The sequence below is a fragment of the Rhamphochromis longiceps genome, linkage group LG20 (genome assembly GCF_057381845.1).
Source record: "Rhamphochromis longiceps isolate RC_006_pf linkage group LG20, R_longiceps_female_GT1.1, whole genome shotgun sequence".
In the NCBI taxonomy this organism is placed as follows: domain Eukaryota; kingdom Metazoa; phylum Chordata; class Actinopteri; order Cichliformes; family Cichlidae; genus Rhamphochromis; species Rhamphochromis longiceps.
The window spans coordinates 1,177,501-1,195,261 of record NC_140576.1 but is presented as its reverse complement, the minus strand read 5'-3'; the positions used below and the strand labels follow the sequence as shown (position 1 = coordinate 1,195,261).

Here is a 17,761-nt window from a genome sequence, read left to right as displayed (position 1 = left end):
TATGTATGACATAGAAACACCCCTGTCCTGATCGCTTTGTGTGTGTGTGTGTGTGTGTGTGTGTGTGTGTGTGTGTGTGTGTGTGTGTGTGTGTGTGTGTGTGAGAGAGAGAAAGATTACACTTTAAAAGATTACATTTTTAAAAATTATTCTATTTATGAAGGAAAAAACCTGTCCAAACCTGACTGGCCCTATTTAAAATAGTAGTTGCCCACCTCGTTATCAACTGTGATTAAGCTCATTTGTTGAAAAGTTGAGTTCAAATTCACTTGCCATATCCAGGCCTGATTACTGCCAGACCTGCACAATCGAGAAACCCTTACATAGAACATGTCTGACAAAGTGAAAGAGATCTCAAATTGAATCACCACAATCACAATCTAAAGAAACTCAGGAACAGATGAGAAACAAAGTCACTGACATCTATCACTTTGGGTTACAAAGCCATTTCCAAGGCTTTGAGACTCCAGTAAACCACTGGTGAGAGCCATTACCCACAAATGGAGATATCCTGGAACCTTCCCAGGAGTGGCCAGCATACCAAAGTTACTCCAAGAGTAAATCAGTGACCTGGGAGGTCACCAAAGAACTGAGAACAACATCTAAAAAAAACTGCAGGGTTCACTTGCATGAGTTAAGGACAGCCTTCATGTTTCAAAAATTGGACAGGAACTGGGCAAAAGTGGCATCCATGGGAGAGCTACATAGTTAAAACCACTGAGAACACCAAGGCTCGCCTTGCATTCACCAAATAACGTCATGGTGAACCCCGAGACTTTTGGTGAAATATTTTGTGAACTGACAAGACAAGAGTTGAACTTTTTGGAAGGTTTGAGTCCCCAAACCAACACAGCATTTCATAAGAACAACATCATACCAACAGTCAGACATGGTGGTGGTAGCATGATGATCTGGGGCTCCTTTGCTGCTTCAGGACCTGGACGACTTGCTCTAAATGATGTAACCATGAATTCTGCTCTCTATCAGAAAATCCTGAAGGAGAATGTCCAGGCATCAGTTAATGCCATGAGGCTCAAGCTGACTTGGTTTATAGCTTGGATTTAAACAGCACAGCTAGGTTTGGCCCGTTCCTCTTCCCCGAAATGAAATAATCATTTTAATAACTACATCTGCAAATTGCATTTATCTAAATTTATTTGATGATCTGAAGCATGATGAAGCAAGTGTGATAAATACAAACCATAAGACATCAGGAAGGGAACAAATACTTTTTACGGTACTGCACTGTATTTGCCACTCTGGTGTCATCAGGTTCTACTGATAAATGCCCTGGAACTCTTAAATCTTCAGTTGTTTGTGAATGTAAATGAACACAGCCCATTTCTAAATGCAGGAGCAAGCCCAGCTTCCAATATCCCGCGCTGGGTGTCAGTAGAACAATGATTCATCTTCCACCACCATGTTGAAAGCAATTATCTAAACACACTTTCACTCACGGGATGAGGAAGAGTGCACGTAGAGCATGTTATAGAATATGGGATTCAGAAAGGGTCACAGTGACGTGAGGTTTATTTAAGTCTTGCAGCTGTTTTGTGTTTTTGTTTTAAGATCCAACATCAGTTTTTCATGTTAGAATTCACTGTTCTAAACCATGAATACATTTTTTAAAAATCGTTTTATTTCTTTAACCAAATAAAAAAATCATCAGCTAACTGAAGTCTTATTGGAATCCCACTATTAATTACTGTTGTACTATGTTGAAGCGATACAACGCATATCTATACTTCAGATGAAACCATATATACATATATATATATATATATATATATATATATATATATATATATATATATATATATATATATATATATATATATATATATATATATATATATATATATCAACAAAAAATGCAGTGGTAACTAAAGTCTTGACCTAAATCATAAAGTTGGTATTTCCTAGCTGGTACAGTGCTGGGCTTTGAATGCCCATAGACATATAAAGTATAAACAGTTTTATATCAATGCCACACAGTTTACCCAGAGTTTGACAGACCCAAACCCCTTCCAGATAGCCCGATCCATCTCCAGTTCCCTCTTACCTTCAGGTTATGCCAAGTCTGAACCTAATAGGAGCATTGATTGTGTTTTATGTTTAGCCAAGCAGGCCAGATAAAATCTGAAAGGGAAACTTTAGATTGCTTCCCAACTATTGACCCCACATGACTGCAATAACCATGCAAACATTATTTTTCACTGTATTAAATATGTACCATGTTGTGATAGCCAGTGAATTTATTGGAGCTTATGCTCCAAAATGCTACCCAAGCACTCTGTTTTGTTTGTTTGTTTTTTCTTTCTTTCTTTTTTAGAAGATGGATTAGAGGAAGTAAATATGATGGATACAGTCTTAATACTCGGGATAACATCTAAGTGAAGAGGTTACGCAGAAACCATTATTCCTGAAAGAGAAGGGCATACGAATATTTTGAAATGATTATGGCACGACTAGGATATGTGTGTCGGACACGCACACCTAAAATCTCCAGCCTTTCTCATGCATGACTGGAAGAGTGAGAACGAGACCGAGTGAGGGAGAGAGGTTGTTTATCTAAGTTATGACAGACGACTGCAGGGAGGAGCTTTGTCCTGTGTGACCTCTGCTGGTGCTGCAGCAGGTGATATCTTACTAGATGCAACACACTCACACGTGCAGTGATGAGCTGTTGTTATCGGTACATTCCTTAACATACTGACTCCCTGTTTCTTTGTGGCTTCAAGCCCACAAAAATCCATGTGCAAAAACACACACATTTCTTTATACATGTATAAATGAATATGAATATGTTTCTGAAACTGCAGTTAATGTAAATGGAGAACAAAAATAAACGAATCTTTGTTGCAGAACTCGGCTCCTGTATGACACACCAAGGAGTTCATCAGCTTATTCTGGCCATTCATCCCTCTTTTTCCTCTCATTTTCTCCACCCACTCTTCACGTTCTCTGCATGTCTCTCTCTATATTTAGAAAATGACCTTGCAAGTTCTATACCTGTCTGTTGAAAGCAACCGGTTTTCACGATGAGATATGTCCTTACCTCCAGAGCAGAGTGCTCCGGTATTGATTCTAGATGTGGTTTCACTTTCCGTTGTTTTCTCCACCTTAGAAAACAAGAGAAAATCAATGATCTTGCTGATCTGGAGGGTGTGGTTTAGCAAAGAGAGGAGTATACAAATGGCATGTATTCTGTATCACTAGATATTTGCTGCTGAATCTATAAGCAACATATTAAAACATCACCTTTGCATGGAGGCTCTTGGTGGCCTGACACGTCCACTGAACATTCATTTTCCCTAAGGAATTTCTGAAACTGTGGGCAGCAGTTAAGTGCTCTCTGTCTGGACAATTCAGCTAAATGAACAGTTAATGTATACAAACCATAGTCTGTCAGCCACAAGCATCAAGCACCAGTCTGCCTGTAGTCTGTCTGTGTATATTTGTATTATATTACTAAGAGTTGTGGAAAAACAACTATTGGGAAAGACACCAGAGAAATGGTGGAAATTGTGTCAGGAAGAGCTTATATTTATGGATCAGAAGACACTAGATTAGGGAGGATGGAAAAAAAGCCATCAGGAAATGCAGAAATGAGGGATGCAGAAAATGAAAACGAAGGGGAGGGATGGAAGAACAGAGGTGGAGAGGGCAGCAGATAAAGGTCACGGTGACAGTGATGAGTCATGCAGCAGAATGCAGGAGCGTCTTTGTGTCTCTGTGTTAAACTGTCAGCCTCTCTACCATTTGTCTCTTTGTTTTGGCAGCAAAAGATTGCAAATGAACATCCTGCTCTTGCTTAATCTAAATCTTCTTGCAGGCCCGCATGTGTCAGACTGTGTATATTTGTATTTCTAAGGTATTTCTTTCTTTGCATTTGTATACAGAACTGGACAGGGAGTCCTGTGTTCTCTGCTACGCCTGCGGCTGAAAACTGGTACTGATCAGCCAATCAGCAGTAAGAAATAATCTGATTTTAGTGGAAGCACTAGCAACAGCATCATCATCCTTAGCAACCATCGTTTCCTGCAGTGCCAAGACTGTAGCTCTGCAAGCGAACAGGGAAATATCACACAACTGGGAGTCACTAGAGGAAAAAACAACAAGAGGCGTGTGTACTGTGTCACATGACCAGGGCATAAAATGCTTTATTATACTTTATGTTAAGAAAGTCACGAGTTTATTGTGAAAGTTCTTTTATGAAGAATTTTGAAGCTGAAATCAGTCAACACCTTCCTTTAGAACATTAGTGTGTTCACTCTAATCTGGACTCTGGTTTTAAGACAAAATGTAATCATGATTAAAAATAACAATTAGCTGTTGGTACTGTTAGAAGATGTCAAGCAGCCAATAAATAAAAAATGGTTTAAATTAACATAAAATTAAAAATTTAATCATCAACAAACTGATCTCGCCTCGGGTCGAAAGCATAAGCATATATTTTAGAGAATAACATTCAAATATACCAAAGTATGCAATGGGAATGATTAAAAAAGCTTACCCATGTGTTGATAATTGATAAGTCCTGGCACTCTGTGGACATAGAATTTTATTCTGTGGAGTTATTTGATTATATTTTCCGCTCATGTCTTAAACTCGTGCTGTTTCTCAAAAACAACAGACGAAAATTGAAAATTCAAATTATGAAAATCAAATGAAGTGAGAAAGATGATGTGTGAAGGCTGTATGGAGGGGATTTACTTGTAATGAGGGCTCTGTAGACCTTCTGGCTCACTGTTTACCAGCCTGGGCCTCAGCTTCTCTATTCCCATCCCTGAAAGCATTGGTTTGGGCCACAGTATGCAGCTGTTTCAGTTGCTTCATATTTATTAAGCGAGGAGCATTTTGCAGCTAATGATCCAGACTTTCCCCTAAAGTGTTAGAAGCCAAAAAAGACTCAAAAGGGAACAAATTATGGATTAAAATTTGCCCCAAAGTGCAGTGTCTCTTGTGATAATATTAACCTTGGAAAATTTATGTACATTTTGTGTCTACGACTTCTTTCCTCTGATCACAGGTGACCAGAAACATCCAAAGGGACATTCCATCATCTCCCTTCAAGATCTGTTGGCATTTTGATTGTGAAGGTTTTATACTATGTGTGTGCTGGGATGATGTTGGCTCACAATATTGAAATTGTTTCAACTTAAACTTGCTGTTCACATCGAGTCCCTGCATGGTGAAACCCAGTCTACACAGTGTACAATTCTAATAAACACACTGATACACAAAATTAGACTTTGCTAGCCTCTACCTTTCCCTGTGCACAGTTTACAGTAACACCAACAGCTCAAGAGATTAGCTCTGAAATACACCTGCAGAGGGCTGAATCTGCCACCAGCAGCCCTCCCCTGTTACTATGGAGAGTTGTTGTGCATTAGCCCTGTGGCTAGTGTGAGGTCTGATGACATCATTTTTGTGATCGACTGCCACATTGTGCCTTCTCCTATGTTTGATACTGAAGGAACAGACAAGCAAAAGAATGAAAACAGACACAAATAGACTGTGGGGGGGATTTGCTGCGCATGTAAGAGGGGACAACCAAAGATATAGTGGTTTGATTCTTTCAGCCACACTTTTGCCAAGAGAGATGGCAGAGTGGTTAGTGAACTGGCAGGCTCGTCGCAGCAATAAAGCACACTTTCTCATACACAGCATGACAGCATGATTGCTGCAAACCTTTGTTACAATGTTAATATTTACCTCTTCGCCTGGGAGATGACATGAAGTTTTCCACTGTGCTCTAACACAGCTCAGTGCTCTTTAAGGTGCAACCAGACAAACCAGGGGGCATCCAAACGTCTGACGTAGAATTAAATTTAGGAATCACCAAATGTTTCTTTCTAAATCTGTCAGAGAGACGTCTCTTTTATTTTCAATATTGCCCTTCTAGTTCATTGATGGAGTACTCCGTCATAAGCTTCCTGTCTGGTCCTGCTGCTACAGAGAGCTCTCTTTGTTCTTTCTTCTGTTGTGTTAGTGTTTTCCTGTAACCAAAGGACTCTGGGCCAGCACTGTTTTTCACTATTAAAAGACTGTCACGTTGCAAGGCTCTTCACGGGAAACACTTGTTAAACAGTGGCACATCCTGTGTGCCAACAGCATTTCTGCACACAGCAGAATCCAGAAAAACCCATGAAATGATTGAATATTGCAGTACTGAAGGATTAAACCATTTTATATCATGTACTTAATTGCATTATATGTTGCACAGGTAAGGCAGTCACTAATTCTTTGCCCAGCTATAAAACATTTCATGTATTTTCATTCTATTAACGCTTAACTGCAAATTTAATAGGTTTCTTTTATTGAACAATTTAGAGTGAGAGAAAGGCAGAGGGATACTAAACACAGGTTGTTAGTCTCCCTTCTAGTTAACTTAAAAGTGGAAATGTACTTTGGAAATGTATTGAATCCAGACATCCCTCTGGACGTAGCTGCAGGAAGGTTTTCTGAATCTTTTCAGAGTGTCTATATTTCTACCTAAAAGCTAGTTAAACAGACCAACAAAAAGTATAAAACTTGTTCACTGATTTATTGAGGAAAATGATCCAACATTATATATCAGTAAGTGGCACTAAAACTTTGCCTTGCAACTGTAAATGAGTGCATTTTCCTTTACAATTTGGCTACTTTCAGACTCTCTACATGGGTCATGTTTAAGACAGCACAAAAATAACACAGAACAAACAAGCCGCCCCATGACAACATTTTGCCCTTTCCCATAAATCAAGAGTGCACTCTGGGAAGGAGAAAGCCGTCCAAAGGCATGTGTATGTGCTGCATGTGTCTGTGTTTGTGTCTGCATAAACGCCTTTGTATTTTCCTCCACGTACAGTATATGTCAATGGAATAGCAGCGACCAGCACATGTACATATGCGTTTGTCTCACATATTACAAATACACAACACATAGAACTAACAAAGGCAAATGACTAACAGTCGTTGAATTTGTATCACAGTTTTATAGCAGTAACTTGTGGATGGCCTTGGTTTTTGCCACTTCTGTCTTAATGTTGGTCAGCTGTTGTCCATGATGAACATCTCCTCCCGGAAAGGTGAATACAGAATGCAAAAATCCTTGATATTCCAGTAACGCGAAAGTGCTTTGCAAAATTGCTGTCTTGTTTTCTGCATCTATCCTTTTGAATTTTATATAGAAAGCATGTGGTGAAAAAGTCCATTGCAGCTGAATCCTGTCACTGTCTCAACAACTTCTGACCCTGCGATGGTTCCATTCACAGTGCTTTAGCCTCAGCGCGGAAGCAGCTACAAAACTGCAGCTACAAAACTGGATGTTGAGTGTCCATTATAAGCTTTTCAAAACTGCATGTTGTTGCATTTTGGAATGAGCTGTGGTTCGCTGGAGGGGCGTGGCAGGGTGATTAATAGGCACAACTTGTTAATTCAGGTTCAAGGGCACCAGCATGAGCAAGAAGGCAGGGCGGGAAGAATTAGTCCAGAGAGATTTCTGTCTCAATTGCTAACTTGGCCAATCTGGCCCAACAGGAAGACCAGAGTCGCATCGCCCCTAAATGGAAAAATAAGGTCACTGCAGGCTAATGGCTAATCTAAATGCCTTCAAAATGACTCAGCTTTTCTAAGTAATTAGCACCTGTATCAAATCAATTTAGTTTGTTTACCTAAATGGGAGGCAGTCTAACTGGTTTCGTTGGGGGTTCCAGGAGGTCTGAGCAGAGAAAGAGTTCACCTAAGAGAGAAAAAGACAAAATGGGGAAGGAAAAGCAAAACTATTAGTTTTGTGGTCTCTGCAAAAGCAAAGCTACTTCTCTTCCTTCTTTTGTCTCATTAACAGTCGGGCAAGAACTGTGTAACTCTGAATAACGTCTTAGTGAGGAGAGCGTTAAGGACAGGAAATTAAAGTCTGACAGACATGATTGTAACTCTCAAGTGACCTGTGTCGACTTGAAATTAGCAGAAGTGAACAAAAATTGAAAGGATGAGTGCACTGCAGTGTGCAATGTCTCTAACAATCGTGTGGATTATTAGAGGCCCGGGAAATAAAGGCTTCCAGACTGGCCAATCCAGTTAGGTGAAAAACAAGTGGCTCCCATTTCTGCTTATTCACTTTCTGATCTATTAGTGTTTTCCTCTGCTAGAGATTTTATGTAACATGAGAAATGAGCAGGCTTCCAACTGATGATCAATATGGAGCTCACCACTGAAAAAATATAAAAATGCCAGGGATCAAATTGAAAACTTATAATCAATCAACGAAAAGGTTTAATCTGAGGCACCTCCCACTTTGCCTTTTAGGGTGTCCCTCCAAATGAAGCTACCATGATTATCACTAACTGGAAAGGTACACAAAAGATGTAATTTTGTGTAATCATTTAATTGCGTAGTCAATAGTTTAAGAATAATTATATTTCCCTTGTCCTGGCTTTCAAAAGTTTTATCTCTGCCTCACTCTCGTCTCTGCTTTCAGTTAAGTGACCAGAGTCAGGGCGGACACTGGGCATAAACAGACATAAATCTGGAGGATCATCAGTGCAACGTTATCAAAGATAGGACTGTGTTACATGAAAACGCACGAGTATTTTAAGACTTTTAAGACCAAGCAAACAACAGAAAACCCCCATTACAGATTCCATTTCTTACTTTTTAAATAATTACAATGTATTCAGTTATTACAAGTACAAGCCTTCTTTTTTTCTCTTGCTTTCTAATATCACATCCCCTTCATATCCATGAGAAATGACAAAGGTCACAAAGCACCTGTTCAATTAGGAGATTACGGCCACCAGGGGGCAGCACAGTACACAACCTGTGTGAGCACGCCTTCGGTGTTCTTACTCATTTCTTAGACAGCGTCAGCCGAAGGTGAAAGACACGAGGATCACAAATCCTGCACAAAGACTGACGAGGGTCTAAACATTAAAACACATACATGCATGCATGACATCACTACACTGTTCGATGAAGGACGAAAGCCAAAAAACCTTCTTACGTCACAATAACGATATAAAATGGATTTGTAGATAACTGACTGGCCTTTAACCTGAGTGCAGGTTAATTTAGCGTCAGTGCGTCTCGTGATGATAACTTGTTAGATTGAAATGACCTGCCTGAACTTTCCATTCAGTAAATTGTAAATCTCCAAACAACAAAAGCCGCGGGTCTTATGTTATGACTTACGCCACAGTGATCGTTCAGAATGAGACGAGCACCACAGTGCTTAGAACTTACCAGCTGTTTTAGTGGGAGAACAGCAGCCTCTGCTGAACGCCGACAGCAGCGCACTCAGGGCAGCCAGACAATGTGCTCCCAGTCCATTCACAATTTCCTCACATGTCTCTTCTTCGGCCTCTCTTGACAGACAGCTTTGGAGCTATCTGTGTCGAGCCTGTGCTGTTTTGTAGGACTGTTGTGATTAACAACCTCCTTGGTGGGATTTGTTTCGTGTCGTTGTTCTGGTCACTGGGGGGGCTTGCAGATTAGCGTTAGTGGGCGTGTTTGGACGTCTATTTTTTATGCAGCGAAGCACGGTGCCCCAACATCCTTCTTACACACCGAAGACAACCCATTAAGATGAAAATCTTCAATATTGCTTCCAAGCAATCTGGGAGGTTACTGTGGAAACAAAGGTGCCATGGTAACGGTGACTGGGTGGGTTACCGAGGTAACGACCGTCGCCATGGAGACTGCATCACAGTGGGCTATATTCGAGGCATCCGAAAAGAGACACGCTCCATCTTTGATCACTGTTTGTGTGCGCAAAAAAAAAAGCTCAGTGTTTCTTCGCTGCACGTGTGTCTTGCATCGATAATGAGAGCTGGAGTCGGCTGGCCCCTGTGTTTACATGTCGCCGTTTAACCATTAAAATAGCCAACCAGGAGAATGCATACAAAGAAATTGTTGGGAATTCTTATATATATGTTTTTTTAAAGAGAATAGCATTTGGACTAGACTTTAACGCACAATAAAGGCATAGCACAAAACGCTCTAATTGAGATATTATATGCTGAACTGTGTTTTTCAGACGTCACATGTGTTTAAACACGCACACACAAACATATTTAAATGATTCTGGATATTATACATAGCCGATGATGGACGGATCACGACCCATAACGCATGTTAATACAATGTGAGTGCCCTTCAAGTATTATACATTTGTGCACATCTGTCACAGTTATACAGCTTCTATGTCTACCTGTTGTGAAACATATACTCACTATTGCCCGACTCACAACAGGTCAACCCCCCTCACTCAGAGAAGAATGGTAGGCCTAAAACTTTATAAGGAGCTCTTCATCTTCTTACAAGCGCGAATGGAACCACACAGAATTATGAATTCATACCACTGAAATGAAAAATCCCGATTCTTTGAATGGACAGCAAAGCAGCATCTCTGAACGTACAGGTTTCGTTCTTTCGCTTCTTTTTTCTGTTTTTTTTTTCTTCTTCTTTCTTTCTGATCTACAGCTGCTTCCACACGCTGGTGCGCAACGGCAGAACCAGCTGTGTGTTGATTCGTCACCACGTCCTGTGTTCAATGTTATGGCTCTAAAATAATGGCTACACGTCGGTGAAAATCTTTTTGTTTATATTCACACAATTCTGCGAGTTGTTCTGAGCGGTAGTGGGGAAGTTGGGCTGCTGTTTGAACGTGCTGTTTATCCCGTGCTCTTCTATCACCATGTACTCGCTCTTGCTGAGTGAAGAAGAAGAGCGAGTCTTCCTCAGCTCCTCGGTGTCTGCTAAAGGCTGACAGCTGCCCACGTGCAAGTACTGTGCCTGCTCCTCGCCCTCCGTTTCTCTGTGGTAGAAATAATTAAAATTGGAGACGATGACAGGTACAGGCAGGGCAATAGTCAGCACGCCAGCAATTGCGCACAAAGACCCCACAATCTTTCCCCCAATTGTCACGGGGTGCATGTCTCCGTAGCCCACTGTGGTCATGGTGACAACAGCCCACCAGAATGCGTCCGGGATGCTGTTGAAACCCGATTCTGGGTCGTCTGCCTCAGCAAAGTAGACAGCACTGGAGAAGAGGATGACACCGATGAATAAGAAGAAGATGAGCAGGCCCAGCTCACGCATACTGGCCTTTAGAGTCTGTCCTAAAATCTGAAGCCCCTTAGAGTGACGCGACAGTTTGAAGATACGGAACACCCGAACAAGCCTAATTACGCGCAGAATGGCTAAAGACATGGCCTGCTGTCCGTTCCCTTGTCTTTCTGCCAGCTCTGTGCCCAGTGTGATGAAATAGGGAACAATGGCCACAATGTCTATAATGTTCATAATATTTTTGGAGAACGTGGCCTTACTCGGGCATGCAAAGAAGCGCACTAGCAGCTCGAATGAGAACCAGATTATACACAACGTCTCCACGACAAAGAAGGGGTCCGAGAACGGGCTGATGAAATAGGGGAGTGTGCCATTTATCACAGGCGCAATGGTGATTGGATCCCTGTTCTCATCCCTGAACTCCGGCAATGTCTCTAAGCAGAAAATGACAATGGAGATGAGAATGACCAAGACTGAGACTATTGCGATTCCCCGGGCGGGACCAGAGCTCTCTGGGTACTCAAAAAGCAGCCACACCTGTCTTTGAAATTCATTCTCAGGCAACGGTCGCTCCTCCTCCTTTATGAAACCCTCATCCTCCCTGAACTTCTCCATAGCCTCCTCGCCCAGCTCGTAGAAGCGTATCTCCTCAGAAAAAATGTCAATGGGCACATTCACAGGTCTTCTTATGCGTCCGCCAGACTGGTAGTAATAGAGGATGGCATCAAAGCTGGGTCTGTTCCGATCGAAAAAGTATTCATTCCTGAGGGGATCAAAGTACCTCATCCTCTTCTTGGGGTCACCCAGCAGCGTCTCTGGAAACTGCGAGAGAGTCTTTAGCTGCGTTTCAAATCGTAACCCTGAGATGTTGATGACCACCCTCTCGCAGCATTCGTGATCCGGTTCATAACGGTCCAGAGAGTGGTGGCCCGGGAGAGCCGCTGACTCTTCTAGCATGTTGTCACAAGCCACAACAGTCATCACGTCGGCTTCTGTCTCGGTGTATCCGTGGTTCACCAGGTTGTCGCCCCGGGTTTTGGTTGCGCTTGGCGGGGGTGATTGAAGGAGGCTGAGGTGGTCGTCCATGCGCGGTTGAAGACGCATACAGGGGCGGCCGCCTCGCCCCCTCCGCGGACCCCGGTCAACCACAGCCGTCGCCACCACAGACTTGTCTCCTCTACGTCTCTCTCACTTTCTTCTCTCGCTTCACTTTCACTCCCCACTGTTGCTCTTCCCGCCCACGAGGAAAGATCTGGGTTTATAAACAGCCCTTCCACCCGCCCACGACGCGCCAGCGCTGGGTAACTTCACCCTCCTCCTCCAATCGTTGGACGCTCCTTTATACAGAAAAAGCAACAGACGGGCGTCACTCAGCACATCGTTTGGGCGTGCCCACCTTCTTCTACCCCTCTCCCGTCTTCTAGACGCGCGCTGACACACACAGACTCTCTCACACACACTTGGCGAGTACAAACAGTCTCCTTTTAAACAAGGTCATTGCCCATAGATGGGATATTTTCAAATAGGCTGCTCATGAATATATCACAGCTTCATTTCCACTCGAAAGTATCATAAAAGATGCACCAGCACCAGAAATAAATTAGGGTGTGTCCTGGTAAAGTACTGCACCTAATTCTGCAGGCGATAATATTATTTAAATTAGGCTCAAGGAAAATGGTTAACGATTGATATCCCGTCTGAAATCTGAGAGATAATTAATGCCGAGTCCCAATGGTACGTGTTAAAGTGATGATCAGCGAGCGCGGGGATGAGAAAGACAGGAGGTAGTTCGGTCAGGTCGATGTGTGATGAATACATAACAGCAGCAGCATAAAATTAAATTCAATGTTTGGTGAAAAGCTTAAAAAGAAGCAAGTGCCGAAGAAATCATTATTAATAAGACATTAAGAGACACGCAGATCCTACCTCAGCTCATATGATACAAGGTCAGGTGACCTTTATAATCAGACCTATCCCAGGACAGTGCTGTGTACTGTACCTGCCCTTTTGACATTCATCATTATTTATTGTCAAAAGGCAATCTGAAACGTGACTTTTCCCCCCACTGCTAAAACTGACCACATATGGGAAACTTCTAGTAAGGGGATGTGTGTGACTGACAAGCAAGCTCATGTTATCATTATCCAGTATGGCAGGAAAACGACAAGCAAATAGAAATTCTAACATTTTTTATTGCTTCAGACAGTGTTGTATAATTTCAGTGTACAGTTTCCAGGTGTCACTTGAGTGGTTGCTGTCCGAGGTACTGAAAGGGAGGGGGGGGGGGGGGGGTGACTATTCAAACTATTCATTTATATTATTGTGTGTTTGTTTTTAAGTCAAGTATGTCTGAGGCAGAACTTTAAACACAGGTTTAAACCCACTCTTTGCTTGAATCAGCACTTGCATCAAACAGTCCTTTGACACAGCTGCTAAAACTGATCATGAATTACTCAAAGACTCAGTGCAGCTTCTCTTATCTATTTTTTCATGTTGTCATTTTGAACTACGTTGAGATAAACATTTACATTGGCTTCATTTCTTAATGTTTAACATTTAAAGGGGTACAGCCAACTACTGAGTCAGATATGTCAACCTTCACGTTACCACGCAAACACACCGTTATAAGTACCTTTAAATGCTAAACTAAACCGATAAATTAACTAAATAAACAACAAAGGTTGCATCATAGTTTGGGCCACTGTATAGCACTCACCTCAAATAAAGTGACTACACCCAAAATACCTTACAGACAATTTCACTACAAAAGCTTTGAAAAGACACAAAATTACCATAAAATAACTGTCATATCTAACAAAGCAAAAAACCAAACAAAAAACACCATTATTATTATTATTATTATTATTATTATTATTATTATTATTATTATTATTATTATTATTATTATTATTATTATTATTATGTGAAAACACAATCTAAAGGACACATACAGCAATTAGGCTCAACCATGCCATACACAACAATACATAAGTATCAGTTTTATTCTACATATGGTCTCAATAAGTCTCAGAAGTAAATGAATCAATATTTACTTCATGTTTCTCCTGACGTGCAGAAAACATTCAATCCCAGGTTATCAGATATTCTGCTGTATCAACTTACTTAGCCCAGATTTTTCTTTGGCAAGCAACTCGTTTTCATATCTTAGTGAAGACATCTAATTGACATATTGCTTTCCCTAGCCACTTACCCTAACCCTAACCATCAAAAATAAATACCTAACCATTAACCATTAAGAAATTGTAGATTTTCCAAGCAGTTTCACAGCAGGGCAACGTGATGATGCGATGGTTATCACTTTCATCTCATGGCTCGGGTGTTTCTCTTTTGGATTTGCAGACTTTCCCTCTCCCTGTACTCCTGCTTCCTTTCACATTCCATACCTTGGCTCTCATTCAGTGGAGTAGATGTGAGAGTTTCCAAAGCTTGCCCGAGCTAAATAAACTCAGAAAGCTTCAAAAACACATTTTGCCCTTCATTATTTGGAGATTTGTCAAGCTGCTTTTTGCTGTCCATTTTTAAATAAGGGTCATGAAGATGGATGTCCACTTAGGTTACACGTGGCCTGCTTATATATTTATAGCTGTTACCAAATATTTGCTTGACCATCTATAAGGTGCAGGTACAGCAGAGAAAGGCTTGGGATTGGAGAGAATTTCACTTTGTCATTGGAAAGATCAAAGACCGTGAAAAGGTTACAAGAAATGAGGACAGTCCCTGAAGGGCAGGACATTGTGCTGTTTCACACTTCTACAAAGAGCTGCTCTGGATTTGGGGATAAATGTAGAAATAAGAGAACACTTGTGCAAACATCACTGTGCACGTATGTGCCTGTATACTTGTGTACGTTCGTCTTTGTTATGTGGGTGTGGGTGGGTGTTGGTGGATGTGAGCTGAAAATAAAATGAGATGAATGCATGAAAGAATGAAAGCTGCCTGCTTTAGCAAACTGTATCTGAGAACAGAAGAAACACCAGATACACATAGTGTCATTAAGATTTTAAGAGCTCTCTTTTAACACCTTGGGGATGCTAAAGCTCTTTTTGTGCCCTCACTCCCTGAACATCTTAGCCTCAGACAACATTTCAACAAGTGGAAGGAAGAAAGAAACCAAAGGGAGGAAAGAGACCTAATTGTAAGCTATGCAACTGTGAAAGATGGCAGTGCTTGGTGCTCATGAACACCTGCTTCCTCCAGATTAAATTAAATGAGCATTAGATATGTGGACTAATCTGAAATTCCCCCATCAACAATCTGTAGAAACACCCACCCAGATCCTCACACACTATTTGCACTGAGCTTTTCTGGAAGCATAGAGTATTTTTACATCCATTTACATAACACTTATTTGAAACAGACCTACCTTAAATATAACGACTAATCATATAGTAAAACCAACCAATGGTGTCTTTTTTTATTACCACTCTGAGGGCCTAAGTGGATTTCAAATAAATAAACTGTGAAACTTGCAGAGACTAACCTTTCCATAGAAGAAGTGAGTTAGCAGGGAGAGCGACAGAGAGCACGGCAGTAAAACCTGATGCTCATAACATCCCCTCCCTTCTCTCAGAGGCAGAAACCTTCAGCTTTCAGGTTCCTCTTCTGTGGAACCAGCTCTCAGTTTGGATTGGGGAGACAAACCCCGCTCTACTCTTAAGATTACGTTTAAACTTTCCTTTTTGACAAAGCATACACTTATAGGGCCGGATCAGGTGACCCTGAATCCTCCCTTAGTTACTTTGCAATAGGCTTAGGCTGCCTGGGGTTTCCCATGATGCACTGAGTGCTTCTTATTCACTTTGTGCTCACGACTCTGCATTTAATCATTAGGTGTCATTCATCTTTGGCTCTCTTCCACAGTCATGGATGGCTGTCCCTCACTGGCCTTAGCTCAGTCGGAGGTTTCTACCTGTTAAAAGGGAGTTTTTTTCATCTGATTGTTTTCTCTGCATTATAGTAAAGTCTTTACCTTCAGTGTAAGGCACCTTGAGGTGACTGATTTGTGATTATATAAATACAACTGAATATAATTTAGACCTATACATTAGAAGAGGAAATTACTGTAACAGACACTTTTCTTAGTGTAGATATTTAATCAATTAAGCATTTAAAGTTAATAAATTTAAAGTTAATAAATTTAAAGTTAATAAATTAAGGAAAAAACACATTTTTGCAGATTAAGCTGCCTAACAACTGATAGCTCCTTGAGTCAGGTGACATTTATTTATTTTTATGCAATTATAGTCCAATAAATACATTATAATGAACCATAACGTATTTCTGACTGGGGCCATTGCTTCACTATAAATACAATGACGTCTGTTTGGTTGATTATATTCTTAAAGTTAAAAGTAATATTTTTAATAGAAGAATGTTTCGGCAGTTTAGTTTTGGTAGTATAGATTCATGTAGTAAAGGATCTGACTGCTGAACAGAAGATGTTGTTTTTATTTATTTTTCATTATTATTTTCTAGAAGCTCAACTTTAAATTGACTGATTTAATATAAGCAGTACAGACAGGGGATTTCTGCAAATGTTAAAAGTTATATTTGGTAAATGTTATATTTTGGCACGTCTGTGTATGACAATAACTGAAATGTGTTTAATGAGCGTAATGCAAACCTATTGAATAGGATGTAGACTCTGTCTTCTTATTGAGGCCACATTGAAGCTGTCTTGTATTAAAAAGGCCAGTCAGTCCACAGAGAAAAAGCTCAGGGACCGCCGAAGGGCTTTCTAATGTGGTTTCCACTCCCCATGTTAAATATAGGACCACCCCAACTCCCATATCAACCTACGAAATTAGGCTACCTTGCGAATTGCACTCGAATTCTTCGAACTGGACTGAAAGGCGAGGAAACAAGAGCAAAGAGCAAGTGAGAGAGAACTGGGTCGGTTTGCATGAGGAACAGGTTTGCTGCTTGAGGTCGTGGAAATCTGGTTACATTTGAGTAATTGCTCTATTTGGTTCTTCTACAAGGGATGCATAGCAGCCACCTTTCATGCAGCTTCTGGGGAAAATAGTGAATTTAATATTTTACTTAAAATTAAATAAAAAACTGTGACACATCTCATATCTGGCACGCCATCCCAAGATTTCCATCTCTGATCTCATAATCATGATCTCATCTTGTGTTTTCTCTTATCCTCAGGAAATGTTTTTATTTGTCAACAACACCAGTGCCATTGTTGCTGCAGTGTTATCTCCCTGGAACTGTAGAAAAAGTTTGGTTTTTAGATATAAATCTCAGGAGAGGCCTTAGTTAGTCAAGCTACGCAGGATTTATGTACAAATTATACATTTTTATGACCTTTACTATTTTTCTCCTGTAAACATTTTTCAGATTACTACATTTTTAAATCAGCCTTGAATATCCTAATTAAAGCAACCATTGTCTTGAGCCCGAGTGTTTTTAACCCTTTGAATCTACTAGTATCTGTATTATAAATGAGAAACAGATTCTGTGGACTCCACTTTTACAAGCAGTGCCTTCCCGTTACTCACCCAGTGACATGTCCACCACAATCCCACATCCTTTTCCTATACACATGCGCATAAACTGTAAAAGCACTTCGGGGCACTGTAAATAGATGTTTGCTAATGAAGACGAGGCCCATATGGAAAAAGAACTTTTATGTGTGCACTAATTAATCAACTGTTCATATTTGCATAACGACAGATATCGGGGC

The 17,761-nt window shown here is 40.8% G+C and overlaps 1 protein-coding gene across 2 annotated transcripts; it reads right to left on the bottom strand.

The window, feature by feature from the left end:
• Positions 1 to 6,592: 6,592 nt before the first annotated feature.
• On the bottom strand, positions 6,593 to 12,275 carry LOC146644544 (potassium voltage-gated channel subfamily A member 3). 2 transcript variants are annotated; one of them, XM_085393220.1, is made up of 3 exons: positions 9,226 to 12,275; positions 7,659 to 7,726; positions 6,593 to 7,546 (listed from the first exon to the last, which is right to left on the bottom strand). In XM_085393220.1, exon 1 carries the CDS (start codon positions 12,151 to 12,153, stop codon positions 10,558 to 10,560), a length of 1,596 nt encoding a protein of 531 aa, XP_085249346.1. In that variant the 5' UTR covers positions 12,154 to 12,275; the 3' UTR covers positions 6,593 to 7,546; positions 7,659 to 7,726; positions 9,226 to 10,557. The 2 variants fall into 2 exon arrangements, with proteins under 2 accessions (XP_085249346.1, XP_085249345.1); XM_085393219.1 differs by having other exon boundaries at positions 6,593 to 7,726.
• Positions 12,276 to 17,761: the final 5,486 nt, after the last annotated feature.